The following is a 25,309-nucleotide window of genomic DNA, read 5'->3' as shown; positions in this document are numbered from 1 at the left end:
AAAGACGATTAAATAGAAATCCTCTTTAAGAACGATTAATGTTGTGATAAAGGTTAATAAGGCTTACCATAAACCACGAAACGAAACGAAACGAAACGACACAATAAAATGCGAAACGAGGATTTCGCATTTTACAGATCTGTAAAATGCGAAACGACAGACTGTAAAATGCGAAATGTATATTCAGTTTAAAATATATAAATAGATGAAAGTGAAACTGGATATAAACTTAACGATTGTGTTACCTGAGGCTTTGCGATCCCATGTTTAACTGTCCCATGTTTTACTTTGAATGTCTGTGGGAAGAACAATGTAAACTTTCGTTTACAGTTCAACTCGTGTTGTTGTGGCGCCATTTTGAATGCACAGGGACCCCAATCATAAGATATGACAGCACAAAGGAAGCCCACAAAGACAAAAGCGAAAAAAGTGGATTCACATAAGAATGTTTCCATGTAATGATGAAGAATTATTTTACGTTTATTTATAGGTTTTTTCCTGAGAAAACGATTACGATTACGATTACGTGGTGGAAAGACAAAATAACTTCAGCCTGATGCCATATGGAATGAAGGAGGCCTGGAGCAACTGTGTTGATTCCAGAATTTAGCAGATCTACAGACAGCTTTTTGGTTGTCAAATGATTTTGACTTTTGGCACTTTCAAAATGGCATCCTAGAACGCGTTTCACGTGCTCTTTACGTTGTTCGTCTGTTTTTCTAGACCACTCCAAGGGACTGACTGAATGTCGTCTATATTTTGGAGCTAAACGATATTCTCCGGTATTGTATATGGCTTTGATGTATTCACTCTCTTGTTGTCTGATGACATTGGCTTCAATTACTTCATGGATATGTGCCTGGTCAGTTACTTGATTCTGGTTTGCCTCTTTAATTACATTGTTCATAGATTCCGTTCTTTGGTTGGACCATTTATTTGGTGGATCCCCTAGTCCTGCAGCAGTACGTACTGGCTTCAACATGCATTCCTTTAGCGTCTCCGTTAAAGGGCGTACGCGACCAGTTGCTGTTTTCATCCACTTCTTAAATTCTTCAGGCCATTTCTTTTCTACTTCTACATATCTCCATGCAAAGTCCTCGTCTGTGGTACAATCAACCAAACCCGTTGTTCTTACTCCGCGATGCTCTTGTCCAAGAATGTCAGAAATGATAACCTTTCTCTCTGCTTCTGTTAATTTAAGAGCAAGCAGCTTTTGGTTAATGTCATTCTGAACATGATCAAAGCAGCGTAGGTGGATATTTTCACCTAAACAGCCATTATGGATCGGAAATACTTCTTCAAAACCCATCTCCATAGCGCATTCACCATCCATGCCGTAAGTCAAAGATGTGATGCCCTCTGACTTAATACATCTCGCCATATATTCGTAATCCCTTTTTTCTTTTGTCGTGGAGGTCATAATGGCAGCCAGTGTCGTCGGGTGCTTTTGGTCGTTCGATTTAAGCACAAACATGGGATTTGGAAATGTCAGAGTCGTAAGATAGAATGGCCCAAGCTTGTATGTCATGTCAACACCCGCCACAGCCTCTGGTGAAGTTCCTTTACAAAACCGGTTCACCCACTTTAGGCACGTTTCTGACGCTGCAAATGTATTGGGTGCTGCTCGTTTGACTCCATCCTTACTTGTACTGACAGCAAAACTTATGTTTTTTAAAAAAGAACCGGAATACTGCAGGGACAGCAACTTTGTAAGATTTGGTGCAGCAGCTGGACCAGTACTCCTCGACCTTATTCGTCCTGGGATATTTCGTACTTGCGAATATACTTGGTTGCGATCTCGTGGTAGATTCGAAGGAGAGGAAATACATATAACATCGCCAGCTTGGTTCTCAATTTCTCTGATTATCCGTTTGGCACTTGCTTGATTCTGACCAAGTTTTCTTATCTTCTGCAACACGCTGGGCTTCGTTCTTAGATATGGTGCTTTCGTCTTCCTGCTATGACCATGGGGCATTTCAAACAACTTAGACGTGTCCTTTGTTTTTACAATATATTGGACTATGGCAAAACGCAACATCTTATCATTTTCTTCGACCTTTGTAATGATGCGTTTGTAATCTTTTGAAAGGCTGTGCCAACTGTACTGTCTACGCACAGTAAACTGTCGGACATTTCTGGAACTGGAAGCTGCTTGCGTCTCATCTTTGCACACACTCCTTATACTATTTTCCAGATTTCCTTCGTCATCTACTCCTACTTCTACCTTCACAGATGGACTTGAGTGGCAACCATACACTCCGCAATCGTCAGCAGCTAAATCTATGTGGTTGACGAAAGACAGATCGATGACGAATACTGCACTTCTTTGTACCATCGCGGGCAATTTTGTGCATATCTTTTCTTTTGGTACTTTTTCTTCGACACATATACGAAGGATTTCGTTTATTCCTAATCCACGGTCAGTACATTTCAATATTGGTAAGCCATTAACAGTCGTGGTACCTAAAAACGAACACAGGATTATTGACATTAAACCTATATGCGTGCATTTTTTCACCTGCATTTGGCGACTATAAAGTTATCTTAAGACTGGCAATATGCATGCTGGACAAGAAAAGAATAGTAAATATGTTTGAGCTGGCTTTACTTTAGTGTAATGAATTACTGCTGGAGGTCAAAGCTGTATCTGCAGGAGGAAAATTGCTGGACCCCTGGACCTATACGTGTTTCTTTTCTCTAACCAGATGTGTCAGCAGAAGAATCAGCAAAGTTACCATTGTGCTTGGTGTTCTTGTTAGCTTTGTCCTAAAAGATTAATTAATATGAACTAATTGCAAACATACCACGTTTCTTTTCCACTTACATTTGTAAGAGCTAAAAAAAGGTAATGTAGATGATGATTATGATCATGGAACAGTACCATAAACGATATCACATAAAAATATCGTTATAAAAGCGCATATATATATATATATATAGATTGTTTATTTGTGTTTGCAGAGGACGTTAAGGATACGGTTTATCTTACCGTTTCCTCCGTCGATGTCTTGCGCGAAAGAAAGGGTGAATGAAGAAGATCTTGATCCTCTTCTTCGAAGGAAAGCTCTGCATCATCCTAAAAGATAAACTCAATTGAAGTAACTGCAATGATACTTGTGGAAAAAAACATACAAACTAATAAAGAAATGAGTAAGTAAGTAAGGACGTACAACGTACGTACGTAAGTAAGTAAATAAATAAGTCAAAGTAAACCTGAATAAAAGGAAACTTAAAAACAAAATAACAAAAGTATACCCGCAAAAAAAATTCGTATTTATGAGCCAATAAGAATACATTTCAATAAAGGCATATACATATACATATGATATCGTTTACTTGCATTTGACGAGGACGTTAAGGATATAGGAATCTTACCGCTTTCTTCGTCGATGTCTCGCGGGGACAAAACTGTGACTAATGGAGATCTTCTTCTTCTTCAAACGAAAGCTCAGCGTCATCTTTTTCATTATCATCATCTAACAATATAACTTCGATGTTATCTACTTTAGAAGGAGGGTTTTTCTCGCCGAGAAGTACCATGTCATCGCTGTCATCTTCATTTGGTTTCTCATTTACATTTTTCACGTCAACCTGATTTCCGACGCTGCTATCGGCCTTTTTCTTCCGTTGGACTTCATTGCAATCACTGTCGTGTTTTGGCCTCAGTTTTGCACTCGATTCAAGGCAGCTGTTTTGGAATTTCCTGAATGAAAATCAAAAAAAAAGTTGTAAACAATAAGTATAGCTTATAATGTTTCGTCTTAAAATCTACTGAATGTATTGTAAGAGCATAAAGTGCAACGCATGTAGAGGCCTCACTTGCGGTTTTTAAAAGCATACATTGGATTATATAGGCTATAATCTTCTTTCATATGTTATTTTATGTGTGTTCCTCTTTCGTAGTATGTGATATATGTATGTGATTGTAAGTGGACTCTGCACTTACTTACCTCATAATAGAGAAAGACTGTAGTTCATTATGTTTCACTCTATTGTCGCTCATTCCTTCCAGTAACCACGAGCACAGACGCTCAACGTCGTCTGGGTGTTTCTCAAAAACTACCAAACATCCAGTTTTATCGCCATTTGTATCTTCTACACGAGAATGGATATCAATAACGAAGAACTGACCTTCGAGTACGCCGACCAATACTACTGTTTTGGAACAAGTGTAAAGGGCAACTGAAACGCGTACTTCAGGAATTCGCAAATTCTCAATCGCTCTCATTAAATGGCTTTTCCCTAAAAAATAATGAAGATAAATAATAATAAGATAATACTAATTCCAATAAAATTCCAATAATTACATATATGCTTCTTTAAATAAATATGTTTTTAATTTCGTCTTAAAAATATTAATGCTATCACATGTTCTAACTGATCAACAGGGAGATTATTGGGCAAAACTGGACCACTGATTGAGAAAGCACGTGATCCATACGTTTGTAATTTATACTTAGGTATAACAATTAAACCTTTCTTAGATGACCAAAGAGTGCGAGATGGTTGATACTTATATAATAACTCACTTAGATAAACTGGTGAAACACCATTTAGTGCTTTGTACAAAAAAAGAAGAATTCTTATATTTCATTCTCTGTTCTACTGACAGCCATGATGCAACTCCGTCATTATTGGTGTTATATGATCGTATTCATTAGACAGACTTATAATTGAAAATAAAGACTGATAAAGAAACTGAAACTGACAAAAACTGAAAAAAGATTGAAAAAATGATACAAAAAAATCACGTTTCTGTCATTTTTATATTATTATAGAATGTATTTATCAAAAAGAAAGGTAGTATTACCTTCTTCTGAGAAAACACCATCAGGGGATATGATTTCCTCTGTCATCTCGTAACGGCGCTGAAGAATTCCGCCTTTCCAGAGTATAGAAGAAGCCTCTTGACCATCGTAAAGAAGAGCTTTGTCTCTCAAATGGTTGAACGACGAAGGGGATTTTCTGATGACACCTTCTGCTAAAACTGCAATATCTTGCCAAGTGGATGGGACTTTAATGTTCTCATTCAATAGGTGATCGCCAATTAAGACACACAGAAAAGCACAACCATTTGTGCCATCGTTGCTCATAGTTGAAGAAATATCACTCACTCCCAAAGCGATCAGGTAGTCGGCTCTTTCAACAACACTACCTTGATGCACACTCAGAGGAATTACATTGTTATATTCTGTATCACTGGAATTAAGGATTTCCAACACTTGGCTTAGGGATGGTCTTGAAGATGGTTCAAAACTGGTGCATTCGTGATAGACTCATACGAGGTGGCTCCATTTGTTTCGCTGTTGTTCTTGATATTTTTCAGACCCCATTGGCTTTCTTTGCTGTGTCAAAAGGCCTTTAATATGATCTAACGCGTTAAAGTGTTCTTTGCACGTTGCTCTTGCAAGTTCCAGGTCTCGCTTGTAAGGGAAAGAGATGTCATTATTTATGACGCAAAAGATGACCATACCAAGGGCCCAAATATCTATTCTTTGCAGGTCAAGGGCTCTTACTTCCGACATTTTATTACTTGAAATAATTTCTGGGGCCATGAAGGCTGGGGTTCCGCGTCCAACTTTGTTCGTACAAGTGTTGACAACTTCTTGCGTTTGAATTTCTTTTCCTCTGCTTTCACCAAAGTCAGTTAGTTTACAGACAATTGCTTCCTTGTTAAATGCGTCCTCAATGTCATCCGTGCTTTCCAAAGAGCAGTAATTGCTGGTTCGAAACCAATATGTTAGCCGTCTTGAGATCTCTGTGAAAGCAATCGTGTGCATGAAGAAACTGCAGGCCTTTTGTTACATCGCTTACCACCTTGCTTTGTACAGGGAAAACGTCCACGGCATTCAGTTCATGCAAAGACATCAAAAATTCATCCAATGAGCTTACTCTTAACTTGCGGCTACTATCAATAAACGGGGAAAAATCAAAGTATAGATACTCCAACATGATTGCTGTAGGGCTAATGCAAAAGCCTTCAAACTTGACAATGTTCTTATCATTGAAACTTTTGAGTAGCCTTGCCTCTTTGACGAATTTTTCCCTCCCATTCTTGTCCGCTCCGAGAAGCTTTTTCACCACAACTTTTTTCTCTTGATAATTTGCAGTAAAAACGGAACCAAACGTACCTTGCCCAATTTCATCTTTGTCGGAAAGATCTTGCCAGTTGAACTGAGGCAATTTTTGGACTTCTCTCTCGATAAAATTGTGTTCTTTAACAGTGAGTTTTGGAATTTTAAACGCCATACTTCCAAATGGCTGACCTCATTGAAAGGATTTCCTAATTAAAAGGTTTGGCGCCAAATCTTTTTCTCTGAGCTGATTGGCGGGGAAGAAATGTCTTTGTGGGCTTCCTTTGTGCTGTCATATCTTATGATTGGGGTCCCTGTGCATTCAAAATGGCGCCACAACAACACGAGTTGAACTGAGTTAAACTGTAAACGAAAGTTTACATTGTTCTTCCCACGGACATTCAAAGTAAAACATGGGACAGTTAAACATGGGATCGCAAAGCCTCAGGTAACACAATCGTTAAGTTTATATCCAGTTTCACTTTCATCTATTTATATATTTTAAACTGAATATACATTTCGCATTTTACAGTCTGTCGTTTCGTTTCGTTTCGTTTCGTGGTTTATGGTAAGCCGGTTAATAAAGGTTCCTTCAAGTTTAATTTGCTTTAATAAGCATAGATAAAGGTCTGTAAACATGGATATGCCTTTAACGGTATTTACATATCGTCTTAAAGATGAATAAAGGTCTACATCAGCTTAACGTACTTTTAATAAGCATAGATAAAGGTCTATAAACATGGATATGCCTTTAACGGTATTTACATATCGTCTTAAAGATGAATAAAGGTCTACATCAGCTTAACGTACTTTTAATAAGCATAGATAAAGGTCTGTAAACATGGATATGCCTTTAACGGTATTTACACATCGTCTTAAAGATGAATAAAGGTCTACATCAGCTTAACGTACTTTTAATAAGCATAGATAAAGGTCTGTAAATATGGATATGCCTTTAACGGTATTTACACATCGTCCTAAAGATGAGTAAAGGTTTACATCAGTTTTTGAAATATAAATATATATACGCAGAGTGTAATGCATGCGCGTAGAACCGTAATTATATTTTATATGATTTTTTCCCCTTCTCGAATGAAATAGCTATCTCTAAAGTGTTGAAGGTACTTTCTCATTAGGTACTATACACATCTGAAGGTGATTCAGGTAGCGTTTGTTAATCATGGTTGCTAGGAGACGAAAAAAAAATTTAGAGCGTCGCGTCGCGTCGAGGGTGCAGCTAGTTTACTTATATACTTGAGTTATATACTTGAGTTTTGATTATTAAATTGCTATCGATATGCATCAATGGATATGTCTATTGCTCTCACTGCAATGAGTACGTTTCTGAATCAACACATAGACGACATACGAACTTGTCTTCGAGACAAGCGACAACTCTTGTTCCTAGTGAGCACGATCGAGAAGATACTTCATCATCTGATTCTGAAGTTGAATCTTTTTATCTACCAACGTTACCACAAGGTATGACCTATTAACTAATTCTTTACATCGGTTAAGGTTATATTAATCGGAAACTATTCATCCGACAGTCGTTCTCGTAATTTTTTACTTGCAGATCAAAATCAAGATTCATTGACACAAGAGGTTCAAAGTCAAACTTGTGACACAGTAAGCATAATAAATTTCGTTGTAATGTCATATTTATGATTGTTAAAATATAAAAAAGGAAAAATTTTCTAGTGAATCAAAAAATCATTTTGAGAAAAACTGAATTATCCCTAAATTTGATGAAATGTTTTCAGGCTGAACAAGTGACATATATCGACAGTGACCTTGAGAATGCAGGGAGATTAAGTGATGATGATGATGATGATGACGACGATGATGATAGTGAATCTGCCGATTCAGATGTTCACGAATTTTGGGATGATGTTCCTGAATCCATACTTAACCAAGATATAGAGACACCTATTCCTTTGCCAGAACCCAAACGAAAGAAGAAAAGAATTCACTTGGCCCATTCCTTACTGCAGTGGTTATTATATTTTCTACTAATTTGGCAAAGCTATTGTCATCTAAGCGACAATGGTCTTACATGGATGCTACGATTTTTTCTTCAGTTTTTTAAAGCTTTAAACCTCCATATATCGAATGAACTCTTAACAGATCTAATTGCTGCATTTCCTTGTTCATTGTACATGGTAAGGCAGTGTCTGAACCTAGACAGGGATAACTTTACAAGTTTGTTGTTTGTCCAAAGTGTACAAACATTTACAAGTATGGTGAATGTCTGACATATGATGTCCACGGCAATCAAGTTGGAAAACACTGCACCAATATTAGTTATTTAAGAGGACGACCCCAGGAGTGTGGAAGTGTACTTGTAAAGAAGGTAACACTAAAAAATAACTCTGTTAAATTTTATCCCATCCATTATTACTGTTACAATGGGATAATCAATCCCCTGGAAAACTTGCTGAAGAAAAATGGTTTTGCACAGAAATGTGAGGAGTGGAGAGAAAGGGATGGTGGTGGTTCAGTTATGACCGACATCTATGATGGCCAACTATGGAAAGATTTTAAACATTTAATGGAAAACCCTTTTTAGATGCACCAAGAAACTATGGCCTGATGTTAAATTTTGATTTTTTCCAACCCATGAAACCAAGAAAGGACTATTCAGTTGGAGTACTTTACCTCGTTCTTTTGAACCTGCCGAAATCAGAAAGATTTAAGTGGGAAAATGTAATTGTGGTAGGTATAATTTCGACAATGAAACATGAACCAAAAACATTAAATGAGTTTTTAAGCCCCGCAGTTGAAGAACTACAAGCATTATGGTCAGGAATTTACATGCAAAACATCATTACAACGGTACCACTGAAGTTTCGAGCAGCAGTTCTGTGTACATCGTCTGACATCCCTGCCTCAAGAAAACTCTGTGGTCTCAAGGGTCATGGTGCAGAGCTGGGTTGTTCTAGACGTCTGAAGAAATTTCCAGGTTCTTTTGGAGAAAAGAGAGATTATTCTGGATATGATCGTACCAAATGGGAAAAAAGAACAAATAGAAGTCACAGAAAATATGCAAAAATAATCAAAAAAAGCAAAACTAAGGTCAAAGCTAAAGAGCTCTCAAAAAAATATGGTATAACATTTTATTCCTCATTATTAGACCTTGAATACTTTGATGTAATACGCTTCTGTGCTATAGATCCAATGCACAATTTGTTTCTTGGTACAGCTAAATCTATATCCAAGCTTTGGATTGTAGAGGGTATCTTAGGTAATAAACAACTGAAAAAAATTGATTGCCGAATACAAGAAATGGATGTTCCACCTCATCTGGGAAGACTGCCCAAGAACATTTCAGCTAATTATGGAACATTAACTGCTGAATAATGGAAGAACTGGACAATACTCTCTTCTCCCTTTGCTCTGAAAGATATTATTGGAGATGACCATTTTAGGTGCTTTCACCTTGGCTTGTAGGTACATCTGTAAACCAATCCTCACTCAAGCAGACATAATAAAAGGGGATGGTCTACTATTAAAATTCTGCAGAGAATTTCAGTCACTTTATGGGAATAAAGCTACAACACCAAATATGCATCTTCACTGTCATCTTAAAGAAGTAATTCTTGACTATGGGCCTATACATAGTTTTTGGTGTTTTAGCTTTGAACGCTATAATGGTATACTTGGAAGTATCATAACTAACAACATATCTGTAGAGCTACAATTAATGAGAAAGCTATGCATCTCTAGATTTCTTGATGATGTTTCTTTGCCTGAAGAATTCAAGCCATTGTTCAGTGGTATAACATCATCAATTACAGCTGTTTCAGAAGATTGGCAAAATAATGTTACTACTACATCCTTCTTTGACCGACTCGAATACTATGGAATGGATTTCAAACTGTCACTGCATAATATAGATTGGTTGAATATTTCATCAATATCAATTCCTACAAATTATAGGCAGGGGATTTTTGCTGATGAGGACTTACGTATTCTTCTACAAACATACAAGATTATGCTTCCTGAAAGAGATCTTACACAGGAACGACTTGGCAGATCAGTAAACAAGTATGGTTCAGTTAGCATTTATGGCCTTGATTTTGGTTCAAGGATGGCTCATCGAAGCGGTAGATTAAATGGGATACTCGCATCTTGGCCTAGAAATGATGGTAACATTGCAAAAGACTCTTCCCTTCTGACATTTGGAACAGTTGATTATTTCTTTACCCATCAAGATTTCTTCCTGTACAGAGAATATTCTCAAAGTGTTCTTATGCAACAGTTACAAATGAGAGAAGTGAACAAAGATATGTCATTAGCCCTTTAGTCAAACATTTTTGCTAAGTATGAAAAATCTCATGCTGTTCGATAGCGCCCCTTCAAAATTTATTTAAAAAATTCATTGATCACCATAGAAAAGCCCTCTAATCTGATTGTTTTCAAAGATTCCAAACGTTTTTTACAACCCTTAGAAAAACCAATGAACCACAGATTACAGAATCATAAAAAAAACAACAACAAAGCCAACCAGATAATGAAAAATAAATATACAAGGAGCTCAATAAACTAATGGAAATTGAGGGGTTAATTATAGAAGATGAATGTGAAAGTTACAAACTTGAATTGCCCTATAAAACCATGATGCCACATTTGAAAATTACAAGTGATAATCACAAATTTTCTGGTATCCATGGAATTTGCAGGCAAACAAGAAAGATTTATGGACCCTTATTTTCCCTGGATGAAAATGTAGCCCCCCATGAGATGTAGAAATGCCTAGAACTTCGAAGAAAAAAAAGGAAATTATAATTAAAATTTAAAAAATGCCTAACAATTAATAAATAAAAACTTAAGAACAGAGACTCACGTGGATTCATTTTTCGCCAGTCGTCGCTCTTCGTGCCACTTTTTCCAAAAATATATGGCTCTCTTGTGCTGTTCTTTGCCATACAAATCTTTCTCTTCTAATTCTTTATTAATTTTTTCCTTTGCCAATTCAAGTTTTCGTGCTTTCATCATCCTCTTCACTTTGTTGGACATCTTTTTTTCCTCTTTGCGCTGTTTTTGCCTTCTTTTGCGTCTTTTAATTCGTATTTCTTCGATGGTGTTAGGGCGAGAAAGTCGTCTTTGTTTAGCATTCATCAATGGCGGAGGTTCGTATTGCTGTTCACCCATGGCAAATGCGCCACTCGCCTTGTGAAATACCGAGCTAAAATGTGCCATTTCAGCCAGTTTTACAACACTATTATTCCACCGAAAGATGATTAAACCAAACGGGTTAAAAGAGAACGTAGGCAAAGGAAACAAGATCCAAGGTATCACTTCTTCTGCATCCCTCGTGATCATAATACGCGCGTAAAGAGTGTAACATTTGATAACTATTGCTAGCTACACCTCCCTGGACAGTATCTTCTCAGTGGTCTCCCCCCAGAAGTGTAATAACACAGCAGACACAATAATTTACGTTATTCTATATCGCTTAAAGATTTTTGTGCCGTCATTGAAAATAGCATACCAATATCGCAATAAGATTGCCGATAGACCGTAAACAACATACTTTTTTGCCGTTGACAATCATTATACCTACCCGGTGAGTCTGTTCTACGTTTGGCATCCCACGTGGGGTTTCTACCTGATTTGCCAATCAAATAGCGCGGTATTTCCCGCCAAAATATGATTTATTTTAGTTACAATAATTTAGTTCTAAAACATACGAAGGTCTCTTTCTTAGCAATCTTTGACCTAAGCACTTACTCGTCTAAGGTTTCCAGCTTTCTTTTTTATAATAATGACTGATATTTCACTGAGTGATCACTACGTTGTTCTTCTTCAAGATGTCGTAAATCAAACGAAACGTTTGAGAGAGGAAATTAAAAACGTCAAAACCAAGGAGAATAATGCTCTTGAGAGCATATCTCAAAAAGTCGATGGGCTAGCGAGGACAGTAACCTCGCTAAGTACCACGAGTAGAGGGGGAAGAGTACGCCAGACTGGAGGACATATAAAAGTACCCAAGATGTGTAGCGTAAGTATTTAAAGTTTGTCGATCTTTAATATTTAAAACAACAGATACAAAGAAAATATCTTTTAAAAATTAAACCCTCTAGTTGACCTCTCTTTCGCTCGAGTGATTTCATTGTCATCATGCAGTTTAGAATGCATGCAGAGCTTTTTAAGCTTAATCGAAAGTACTCATGTAAACACAAAAGACAATCTTAAATCTTAATTAAGTTTATAATATTTTTATTTGCCTTTGTTCTTTTTTTATAACCTCAAAATCTCAACGTGGTCGTTGGATAAATCGTTAATCCTTGCAATGATTATTATGATTTTTTTATAAATTACGCATTTAATATGAAACAGATCTGATATTTTTTGGGATAGCAGTAACAGGGAGTTTTTTGCCTAAAAACTGCTGCTATATTTTACGAATGATGAAACACATAGCCATTGTTAAATACAAATTCTCCCGCCTTAAATAACTAGCTGGTTAAATATTAATGCACTGCATTGTTCATGTTGCAGAATGATGTTCGACAGCGCATAAAGAAAATGGGGAAAGCAGACCCTAACAATATGTCTTTAATACTCGAGGAAAGGTAATTCAACTTATAAATGTTCTTTTGCAATGTATACAAACTATGGAAATACTCTCGCATTACACACGAAGTAAACAAAATGGCTTCCTTTGATACAAATTTTAGCACCGTTTTCTAAGAAAACGGAACAACTAAACTCCGAGAAATGGAGAATATGGATTCATATTATCGTAAACAAGCTAACTAGTTACTAAAAAGTGAGGATTTTTTCCCAGCCACAACTCAGGTCACATACCTTAATGACTATGTATCTACCAGGGAAGTGCCAGACATCCGTAATAGCTTGGGGTTTTACGTTTAATTAGTTTTAAAGATTCTTAATTTCCTCAACCTTGGGTTTATATTGACCCCATTGAATATTAGCCTGGGGTTAAATAGTATTAAAGATTCAGAATTTCCCCAACCTTGGGTTTATATTGACCCCATTGAATACTAGCCTGGGGTTAAATAGTTTTAAAGATTCAGAATTTTCCCAACCTTGGGTTTATATTGACTCCATTGAATACTAGTCTGGGGGAAATAGTTTTAAAGATTCTCAATTTCCCCAATCTTGAGTTTATATTGACCTCATTGAATACTAGCCTGGGGTTAAATAGTATTAAAGATTCAGAATTTCCCCAACCTTGGGTTTATATTGACCCCATTGAATACTAGCCTGGGGTTAAATTAGTTTTAAAAGATATCAATTTCCCCAACCATGGGTTTATATTGACTCCATTGAATACTATTCTGGGGCTAAATAGTGTTAAAGATTCTCAATTTCCCCAACCTTGGGTTTATATTGATTTCAAACAGGGCTTTTCCTAACTGCTTTTCAAACTTGCCCCATGCCAGCCCCAGTATAGATCCAGCTTTGGGGAATAAAATTCAAGATAACCCCAGGTTGGGAATTAACATTTTTTTCCTATGGTTGTTGGTATGATTGACGCTACACCAATCAGCATCAACAGACCTCAAGGGAGCGCGCAAAGGCTCTACTATCACGGCGATCGCGGGTCTCGTTTCGTTAACTGGCAAGCAACTGTTGACACAAATGGAATGTTAACACGAATAGATTTCGGCAATAATTTTCTTCTACAGCTTCCTGTGAGTAGTTATCTTATGACAGATAGAGGATAACCAACAGGATATCCTGCTTGTACCCTTTTCCCGAAGAGGTGGAAGACGCCTAACTGCCATCATGGAAATGTTTAATTGAGCTTTGTCCAAGCATAGCGGTTGGAGTGGAAGATTGGATCGCTGACTTAAAAATCTATGGATGTGTATCAAGTAGATTTAAACACAGGCGATGGCGAATAAGTGGAGTGGCTAATTAAGTGATGGCCCTCATGAATAGAAGAAAGCTCATTAACAATATTAAAAGAAACGCAGTCCATTTTGTTTAAAAATCATTTAGATTTAGTGTTTTTTCCAGTTCAGTGCCAAAACTAAGTTTGGATGTCTTTGTATCGTCATCATAGCGCCACGAATACCGTTAAAAAAAAATGTTCACATACGTTGATAATTATAAGAAAGGCTAGCTTGTGTGGCTGCAATAATTGGGTCCCAACCGGTTACAAGCCCAGTCATGGAAACCCACACCCACCACCTTCTTTCCTTTCAAAAGGAAACGGGAACTTGCCATAATTCATTAAGAATAAAGGGTTTTCTATGTTTTGAAGTAAAAATGTTAATTGGTACTACGTTCAGTCATACTTTTACCAAATAAATTCAATGCAATTTTACCGTATCAGTATTACAGAGTTATATATTTATGTTCAAAACTGAAGACAAAAGAACTTCATAATTATATATCAGACAGCTAATTTGCATGAAGCATTTCACCCCTTGAAATTCACACATGAAATTCAAGGGATACGGAAAAGCTCTTATATACATTTTTTAGGTGTTGAATATAATAACGAAGGTTGAAGTTGGATATCATTTACTGTTAAATGCAAATAAACGGCGATGAAGTTGAATGCAAAAAGAAGGAAACACTGAATACAAATATGTCCTTGAAGTTGAATAAATATAAGTGTTAAATGTGAATAGCGAAGGTTGAAGTTGACCAAGAATATTTAGTTGAATGTAAACATAATTTGTTGAATATAGATATGTGTCATTGAATTTTGCAACATTCCGCCAACCATACCTAGTCACTCCTTTCTCGTGATCCTGCATATCCATGGCGGTTGGTGCTTGGAAATGTTGTTCTAATATAATGATATAAACACGCTGACAATGGTCTGCTGTTGTCCCATCCAAGGTAGCCACACAACCATCGTATCAGCCACCTGTACGCCACTGCTCTGAGGTATCTGAAATGTGAAATAAACATATTGATTCATATGGAATTGTAAGAAACCTGGCCATGGTGGAATATATTTTTTAAACTCCTGAAGTAAAACAATTTTTAGTGTATTGGATTTATGTAAACACAGCACATTGCAGTTTATTTGTCACTGACTTTTATATGAAAAGAAATTCCCTATGATATGTCATGCACAAGAATAAAAAAGTTATAATTATAAACTTTTTGTCTTACTCGTTTTCTGATTGATTTCCTTTACATTCTGCCATTTTTGTCTCGAAATGAAGGGCCAGCCTGTTTCAGTACAGTCCTGCTCACAAGGGGGCAAAGTATTCATGTTGCGTGATACAGGAATGAGGTGCGACCGACGCGTCAAAAAACATGAGACCAATTGCTGGCCTTACTTGTGTCAGCATCGAAATTCTCGCGAAACGAGTATATTTTCCACATTGCAATGTCCACATTTGCACCTACAATGTCAATTGAAAACAAGACACTCGAGTAAGTTTATATTTTACAGCTGTATGCATAGCATGGAATGGTGCGACAAACTGAATTGACAGCTTATAAACTGTCTCGCGATTATTTACAATCAAACTGTAAGTTACAAACGATAACATACAATAAAATAATACTAATCTTGCGTGAAAATAAATTGTGATTCAGAAAGTTTTTAAACTTTAAAGTTTTATTAAACTAAGAAAGGCAAGAAAACTTCGGTGTGATCTTTGCGTCTTTGAGTGCAGCTGACGTGACGATGAATGATTGAATGAATCGAACTTGATTTTCAAATTATAAAAAGGAATGCTTACATGCATATTAACTTTAAACCAAAGCGTGACTATAAAAACCTACCAATCAAACCAAACAGCAACACAACTCAACTTGCTAGTATTTTCAAGTGTTTGCACATGTTACTTGTGCCCTGGTCGCGTTTGTCAACTCCTTGATTCACTCGACCCAGTTCCTTTTCGCCAATTTTTTGCCATATTGCCGGATTTCAAAGCGCAAAAAAATATTTTTCCGTAGTCAAATTCCTTTCAAACTGCAAAAAATTACTAAGGAATTGCAAAAGATTAATTAGAGAACTTAAAAAAAGAGGCTTCACTTGATAAGCACTTTAAGGTATCGCTGCCGAGGTAAACACTGAAATTTACAACGTAAGCGTTTTCAGAATCGGCGGCCATCCAGCACTTTATACCATATTTAGTTGGCTTTGCAGGAATATACTGCAGGAATGACAAGCGTCCTCTAAAAGCTACCATCCCTCATCAACAGAAATGCATTTTCCAGGATAGTAGGTCCTTTGGAAATTGTTCAAAGCACAAGATAACATTGGCCGAACTCTAAACAAAACTCAATACAACCAACTGTTAGAATAAATGATTCAAAGCTCTTTTCATGCCCATGCAATATTGATATCCTTCAATGGTAGACTCACCATGAACATCACCAGTGTAACTTTCGCTGTATTCGAGCTGGTAATTTTCCTCTAATACTGTAAGCATTGCTGGTAATTCTGTTAGCAGTAAAAACGATTGTTGTGAAAGTTGTGACAAACTGCTATACAATTGATCCCAAATATACTTGATTTGTTTTAAGTGATCAGAATTGGTTATCCCTTTCATTTGGTGATAAATTAAAGCACGTAAACTCATTGCAACACATTGTTGCCCGGTATTTTCTCCAAATATAACAACATCCCCTTGACTATATGCTGCACTTACTGTTTTACTAGCATCAACATGGTGGGTGATAGGACCTGGGTTTTTCTCTATATCATTAAAAAGCTTGTAATTTGCACAGTTGCTTTTATAAACTAAACCCTTATACTCACTATATGGGAAATTACACGAAAATCACCTTATATATGTGAGATATTTATCCCTATGTAGGAAACGAGAACTCGATACGTGAAGGCGTTTAATAATTATACTTGAACGTAGTGTAATATTCACAAAGGCCACCAGTTCCTAACAAATAGTAAATACAAACTACTAAATACGACGAACCAAAAGTATAAGCAGATAACGAACGAAAACAAAACAAAAAAATACTTACAAATACATTTGTCTTACGCCATGAAAAAAAAACCACTAACGAGAGAACCAAGAAAAAAAAAAAGTAGGTCCTCGCTCCTACCGATACTAGTTGCAACTGAACACAAATCTAACCAAGCGCAAGTACTTAACTAAACATGAATACATTAAACACTGCACGAGAACACGAAACTATGCGAACAATATACTTAAGAACAATGGAAAGGAAAAGCGCCCTTTGGACGTAACATACCCCCGCCAAATACAGATTAAGGTCCTAATCGTATTCCAAATCACTATGATAATATAAGTTCAAAACGCGCAATAAATCTTATAAATTAAAGTAACCAATCAAATAACCATTTCAAATTATTGCTCAGTAGCATGATAACAGTAAATGTTCAGGTCTTCAAGTGTTCAAATGCTCAAATGTCTTCTAATAAACACAGCTTGTTTATTGGTCTTGTTAATACTGTGCTCTTGGTCTTGATTTTTACTTGCCGTACACAGCCATCCTTGCTTCTGTAAACTTCCGTAACTCTAGCCAAAGGCCATGCGCACCTTGGAGCTGAATCATCCACGAGTAGAACCAAATCACCAGCCTGTAGATTCCTTTGTAGTCTTTGCCACTTGCTTCTTGTCTGCAATAATGGAAGGTACTCTCTGGTCCATCGACGCCAGAATATATCTGCCATATACTGAACTTGTCTCCATCTTCTGACACTGTAAGCATCTTCCTTGCGAAAGAGCCCAGGAGGAAGTTCCGGTCCACTTCTAAGCAAAATGAGATGATTCGGCGTAAGGGCTTGCAAGTCTTTCGGATCATCAGAAACCTTTGTAAGCGGTCTTCCATTCACGATACTTTCAATCTCACACATAAGAGTGTAAAGCCTTCATCATCTAGAACTTGTTCTTTGACCAAAGCTGACATTACCTTTCTCACGGTTCTAATATTTCTTTCCCAAACTCCTCCCATGTGCAAAGCGAAAGGTGGGTTGTAGATCCAACGGATATTTTTCTGTAAGAAAAACTCATGAATTTGTCTTTGATTCCATTGCTCTACGGCTTGTCTGATCTCCTTTTCTCCTCCCTTGAAATTAGTTCCATTGTCGGACCGCATGATCTCTGTCTTTCCCCTTCTGGAGACGAAGCGTCTCATAGCATTTATAAATGAGCTGGTGTCCAAACTGAAAGCAACTTCTAGATGAATAGCTCGGACAGTAAGGCAGGTAAGGATTACGCCATAACTTTTAACTGTAGCTCTTCCACGCTTCACAGAGAAGGGTCCAAAGCAATCAACAACAGTGTGGACAAACGGTGGTTTATCTGGAGTCACCCTATCAAACGGTAGATTAGCCATCTGTTGAGCAGCTGGTTGACATCGTCGTTTGCAGGCAAAACAACTTCTCAGAATCTTACGCACTGCGACTCTACTCTTGATTATCCAATAATGTTCTCTGAGCAGTGATAAAACGTACTCTTGTCCAGAGTGGCCAGATTCTAGGTGATAGTATCTGATGAGAAGGTCAATTACTGGATGCTTCTTCGGTAATATGATTGGATGTTTAGCAGTAAATGCGATATCTGCATTCTTCAAGCGACCACCTACACGAGGTAAACCATCAACTTTAACGGGATCTAGTTTGTACAATGGACTTGATCTTTTGATGCTTGATTTATAACGAGGTGTTATCCCATCAGGAGCATTATCCAGTTCTTCACCAAAGCGCTGTCTCTGTACGTATTTCAAAATTTCTTGTTCAGAAGCTTGCATCTCTTCCGAGTAGCATAGGGGATGGGGGTTCCAGCGCAACGACCACCAGAGGATTACCCGTCTAAAGTGAATTCCTCGATTCGTACCGCGATTACCCACATCCCATGTTTATGTAGTTAAATATGTTAGTCTATATATGGAGTGCGAAGATTGTAAAGAGTTTGTTTATGACTTCTGTGTAAAGTGCTTGAAACCCAAGTTTAAACCCACTAAGCCAAATAAATATATTTGTTGTGGTAAGAAAATGCAAATAGAAGATGACACGTCAGCGCAGTGTTACGAGTGTGGTAAGAATATTCGTAATGCCGTACCAAATGCTACCAGAGAGCAACATTACGCTAATGGAGGTCGTAAGAAAACACCTTATAAGAGAATAAAATACTTTAGGGACTGGATGAGTCATATCCAAGGTTATCGACCGGTATATTTAAACAACGAAGTAAGGAAGAAAATCATAGACCACTTAGAAGAGCCAACCCCGCAAAGTCTACGGAAAACGCTGAAAAAATTAAAACTAGGGAAATATTACAAAGCTATTCCCTATCTTTTGTCTGAAATTACCGGTAAGTCTATTCCTGAGGTTTCTGATATGACAAAAGCCGAGTGGATGTTTTGTCGGCTGGATAAGGATATTCCTTATTACCCTGACGTAATCTATGAAATATTTTACAAAATTGACCCCAACCACCCCCTGTTAGGATGGATTCCGAGAAGATAGTGGACGATTACGTCACATGTTTTTCAGCCAATCAAAACCTTCACAATTTTCATTCACATTTGTGAAAACGTTTCACATTTGTGAAATAAATTTGTGAAATAAATTTGCGTATGACCCAGACAGCCGGCGTTCAATATGCAAATAGAATCCTGTCTTGCGTTTTGCAAAGCAGATGTTTACTGAGCAAGCTTTCTTTGAAGCTCTTCTTTTGCCTCCTGGTAGATCTTTTTGCGAGATTCCTCGGAAAGATCTTTTACGACTGTTTTTTTGTTCCTTATGTCCGACTTTAATTTCTCGTACTTTTCCTCTTCGGCTAAGATAAGCGAGAATTCAACGTCGTCTATCTTTCTGTCACGCAAAGCCTTTGAGACAAGATCGGTAATTGTATTTACTTTAGCCCTTGACAGAGCTATTGTCGTGTCATGCTTGGATATTTTGCTTGACAACTGTTTCATAATGCCCGTAGCAACAGCAGAAATAATACCACAGGCTGCCCCGACGCCGGCCAAAGGAACTCCAACGATTATTCCCGGTCCGGTAAGCGAAGTAGCAACGCCGGAGCCTGTTAACACAACAGATATGGATCCTGAAGTTATCGAAATCTTATGTAGCGTACTCCGTGCTCTGACGTACTTTTTTCGGACTTTTTTGCAGTGTTTTGTCTGCCCTTCCAAGTAAGCCAGGATTAAATTTGCTTTGTTGAGCCTGGAGTTTTCGGCATTCATTTCGTTAGGTTCCTTAGGAAGTTCAGGATAAAGTGGAGGTGCTGATGGTATAACATCCATTATATATAGTATGTACGACGCTTTTGGGAATGATATTGAGGAGCAGCCACATCATGACAACAGGGATTACTGGAACTGGAGGGCCTTTAGGAAGATGTTTCCACATGCAGACCCTAGTAAGTTCGAAAGAAGACCCGACGGTATTTACTTTAACGGCGAAAGAATGTACAGCAATGAGGATTTGAGACCTACGCCTCGGCTGAAGCATCCTAAGCCCGCGCAAGGCTGGTCAAAGGAATTATTGCTGGGTGCCAGTACTTATCCGATACCTGCGGTTCCATTTGATGAACACCCAAGTTTGAACCTAGCACTAAACATGCGGGTCTCTAACGACCATTCCTTTCTGTTAAAGGTGCGAGATATCTTCAAAGAAGTTCCCATTGTTCATACCACTGCAAAAGAATCTCATGAATGGTTAAGTGGTCCTAACATGCGTTATTGGCCGCAGCAACTGAACTTTGCGGTTTGGTGTGCCACTGGCGGCTGTGGTGTGAGCGCGAACTTGATGAAAAATTCGATATTTATGTTTCATTTTCACTTTACGGTCAGAAGAATACTACATGAGATGGGTGTTACTGCATTGCCAGGAGATGCTGCGTTTTATCCTAGAGATAACAAATACAACGTTCCAGCCTACAACAGGCTTTGTAAGGAGTTTGGAGTCGTGGGAAAAGACTTTAGATGCACTGCCGGTGCTAACAATGGTTTGGGACATATTTGGGCTTATTGGGGAACTGGCGGACACGAGCTAAGCGATAAGGAAGTACACGCATTGAATTTGCAATGGACCATGGCTTCTCACCCAGAAACCCATTATCATCTCAAAAATTGGGCGTGGATGTTAACAGGTCCAAAGGGGGAGACGGAGGTATTAAGAGATGGACCTCTGTTCAAAGACGAGGGCGGCAAGTATGAGGGGGCCAATGCACTAATTATTAAGATGATTAACGACGAGAAAACGAAGCAATATTTTAATTTCATACCCCCAGAAGGTAAAGGACTAACTAAGGCCGGCCTTGCCCGTTTGAATCGCAGCATAGAAGCTTACGTGTATTCTATTCTTGGAGCTCAGGTAAATACCCGATCGAGTATAATTGGAAATACCGGCGCCGCAGAAGAGACGCGAGCCGAAGCCTTGGTCTTATTCGAAAGTTCGATCTTGGAGGGCGACATTAGCAAGGGCGTACAGCGTTACCAACTAGCTATACAAAATTCTAAGGCGAGGTTGGACTATGCAGTAGCCCCGGGTTGTTGGTTAATGCCTAGTAATTTATCTATAAATACTGGTTCTGTAGTAGGATACAACAACAAACTTCAACGAGCTACTAAGGATATGAAGTTTGGGGTGAACGACGTGAACTCTGACACTATTAGAAGGCACTTTGTTGAACAGCCTAAAAAAGTGCACCATACGCAACCACCTAAGAAAGTGCAGCTAACAAAAGAAGTATACCGAGCGCCTAAAAAAGAAGACGAATATGACCACAACCTGTTAAAAGCCGGTCTAACAGTCGCAAGCATTGGTTTGAGCTATTATATATGGCGATGAACAACCCCTACGTAGCTGGAGTAGATTGCGTTTATACGACTTACACAGGCGAGAAAAAATACACCCAAGCATCTTGGGTTGATGTCACCGGAATGTCTGTAGACTTGAACTACTCAGGAAAGAAGTTAATCCTTTGTAGTATTTGCATTGGCACGAGTAGTCACGCCAACGTGGGCTTTAGGTTCCCGGATGAGAATGGCATACTGCAGCCTATGAGAAATAAGACAAACAACAGGGAGCCTACACATTTCTCCGTAGAGCCCAACCCCTGCAGCGCCGAAAACATCTCGGTTTGGACTTTCCACGTGGTTGCTGATTGCCACGGGAAGGTAAAGCTGCAAATGAGAGTAGACGACACGGGTGTAGTAACGATAAATAGCATACATGACCAAAGAGATCGACCTTATAATCACGCTACCATTAGCACTCTTACGGTGCTTAGCCTTTAGAAGCAAATTTATTTGCTGAAATATATGAATCCACACGCGAAGGAAGATTGGTTTCTCCATTACCTGGAGGAAAAGGAGTACGTGGGCGACAAGTGGCAAGACGCCGGATTGTGGGTGGAGGTTGGAGGCCTGGGATTGATCATGTGCACTATTTGTATTTCGGCGGGGTACTCATGCATTGCCGGTTTTAGGATCGTTGATGAGAATAACCACCCATTACCGCCATACAGGGTAAAAAGTAATACCAGGCATCCAACTCATTTTTCGTCGGAGCCTGTTCCTCCGCAAGGGGAAGACATAACACCGGTAACTTTCCATATGATAGCTAATTGCCAATATGCGAAGCTTCAAGTTCGCCCCAGCGATGGTAACGGCCGCATACGAATAAATGCCGCCCCGACAAAAGATCCTCCGACGGATGCTACTTGGAATCATAAGCCCATTAGCACCATGAGTGTGCTGCCGCTAGTTCCGCATTATCAGGGCGGCGCGAATACTATCTTTACTTATCCCCAGTCGAGGACGCCTCGGATGCCCGACGACGATAAGCCACCAGTAATACACAAGGATAAGGTTATACCTTCATCTTCTTCAGGAGTACCACTCCAATAGCTACGACCAAGATCCAAATGTTATTTCCCACGAACTTTAACAGTTCGCCGCCGGCCCTAAGTGCCAAGGAAACAACCGAACCCAGCAGCCCAGGAAGACCGGCTGCCATCTTTTTCCCTAAGTCTGTCAGTCCATTGCCTAATTTCTTTACGCCTGCGCCCGTAGCCTTAAGCGCGGATAGGATAACCCCTACTACGGTGCTAATAGCAACCGCGAATGCCAGTGGAACGCCATACTTCAAAAGGGCTCTTTTTACCTTTTCCTTGGTGGTAAGCCCCAGCTCCTTTTCCAGGTTGTCCTTTTGCGCCCGTAATTCCGCAACTCTTACTTCGAGGGTTTCTACTTCCCTTTGGGCTGCCTCCCTTTCCTCTTCGGGACGAGCCTGGTCATTGATTATTTCCTGTTTTTCAGATATGTTTTTTTCCAGGTCTTCGATAGCCTGAGCCATTGTCTGAATCTGACCTTCCTTAGTGTTGATTTCGGCAACCAACTGCCGCCGTTCCTCTAAAGAGTTGACTAAGTTACCCTTTAAGTTCTTAGCTTCTTCCTTGCTCATGTCCAACTCTGCTAAGGTGCGTCCAAGGTTCTCCTCGATTTGGCTTTTTTGACGCCTAACATGACTTAATTCATTTTCTAATTCGAGTATTCGATCGTCTTTATCCTCAAGTTCTATGTTGTGTATGTCGGCGAGTACTTGGGCTTTCCTATCGTATTCTGTTTTTGTTTCTTCCAACGTTTCTTGCAGGCCTTCGGCGCGTTTTTCTAACGCGACCCTTTCGTTCAGGGTTTCCAACCTTTCTAAGTCGCTCCTAGTAGCCTCTTTGAAGCCCCTCAATCTTGCCACGTTAACCTTGACCGAGCCATTTTCGTCGAAAAGGAGCTGTGGTTTCGTCCAGCGGCTCTTGTCGGGATATCTCATGTCTTGGACGCTTATGAGGACTTTCTTTCCGCGTTCTGTGAGCCTTATGTCGTCAGCCTCAAAGCGGGGATAGTGCATTCGTAGCTCTTGCGTTGCCCACTCTACGGTTTCCCGCGCGGTTGCTTCGTCTATATTTTGAAGTTCCAAGTATTCGGGGATGGGGCTGCCGCGGTTCCTTGATTGCCACATGCGTCTTAGGGCGGCCTTGGCGGCGTGCCACTTACCGCCATATTTGTTATATAAAGCTGCGTCGTACATTGGGGGGTCGGTTTCCGCGCCTTGGGTCCATGCGTCGTATTCTTCATCGTTAATATCGACTTGACCTTCTTCGGTAAGGGGATCGAAATCCGTTCCTTCTACTTCCATTATATATGATAAGCTCAAAGTTAAACCCCAACGTATTACCTAAGCAGGTTGGCGGGCTGAAAGCAGAACGCACCTTTCACCGGGTCACATTCACGCCATCCAGCGCAAAGCCAGGGGAAACCCTGTACGTAGGCGTACCCCGCCTAACGGATAACCTAGTCCTAGTACCCGGTACCTTGGCTTTAAGGTTCGACCTAGCGGTACAGTCAAGCCCCACAGATGAAAGGATTATCGTTAACAACGTGGGTCGCAACATTGTTTCTAAGATGCGCGTAAAGTTTGCCGGGGAGGCCCTGCTGGATCTAAACAGGTACGATCTGTATACCACGTACAAAGACTTATGGTTGACAGCCTTTGACCGCGCGCAAAGGATAGAACAAGGAATTGGTAGTGTCATTCTGCGTAAGGTCCGCACACCTACGAAAACGCAACCTACTGACGGCAGCGGAGAAACCGCAGTGGCAGACGCAAAGCGAATAAAGACAGCCTATGGTAGTAAGTATGTCATACCACTGGACTTCGAAGTGGTTACGAATCACGGTGTGTATTACCCAAGACAGTTATCCGAGTTACAGTTTGAAGTAACCTTAGCAGATGCTAATAACATCATTGGTGGGCTGACCACTGCACTTACCACAACAACTCCATACTCCATTACTAACTTAGAGCTGCAGTACGAGACCGTGTACAGCGAAGAGCTGGCCCGTAGCGCCGGTATGGAATACAGTGCAGGGAAGGCATTCCTTTACGACCACGTAGTAATGTACAAGACGTTCAGCTTCTTGGATAAGACGGATGAGGTTATCAACCAAAGCATTAACCTCCCCCGAAGAAGTCTCAGGGGGCTGATGTTGGTGTTTGCCAAACCCTACGAAGCCGGTAAGCGCGACTCCGAGGCCTTTCACAACCCCAACATTACTAACGTGGGGGTAAACATAAACGGCGTTCCAAACAAGGTCTACTCCCAGGGAATAAAGCCCGCAGACGTGTACAGGGAGGCCATGCGCAAGTTTGGCGACCAAATTAGCCCTGAGGAATTCTTTAAGGATAAATATGCGTTATGGATCGATATGCGCACCACCAACGACGAAAGCATGCACGGTCAGGGTTTGCGGCTGGTAAACACGCAGGATGGCATAACATTGGAGATCAA

The 25,309-nt window shown here is 39.4% G+C and overlaps 1 protein-coding gene and 1 pseudogene across 1 annotated transcript; one reads left to right on the top strand and one right to left on the bottom strand.

The window, feature by feature from the left end:
• The first annotated feature begins 7,379 nt into the window (after positions 1-7,379).
• Positions 7,380-10,380, top strand: LOC148912182 (uncharacterized; annotated as a pseudogene).
• A 7,457-nt stretch (positions 10,381-17,837) lies between these two features.
• Positions 17,838-18,758, bottom strand: LOC148912181 (uncharacterized). The gene has a single exon (XM_089027983.1). The coding sequence runs from the start codon at positions 18,756-18,758 to the stop codon at positions 17,838-17,840; it is 921 nt and encodes a 306-aa protein (XP_088884109.1).
• Between the last annotated feature and the right edge of the window lie 6,551 nt (positions 18,759-25,309).

This window comes from Actinia tenebrosa, unplaced genomic scaffold (genome assembly GCF_029948245.1).
Source record: "Actinia tenebrosa isolate PJP-AT-01 unplaced genomic scaffold, QUT_ActTen_1.0 PGA_scaffold12__29_contigs__length_12842862, whole genome shotgun sequence".
In the NCBI taxonomy this organism is placed as follows: Eukaryota; Metazoa; Cnidaria; class Anthozoa; order Actiniaria; family Actiniidae; genus Actinia; species Actinia tenebrosa.
The sequence above is the reverse complement of the archived record's forward strand: the minus strand, read 5'-3'. Positions and strand labels throughout refer to the sequence as shown.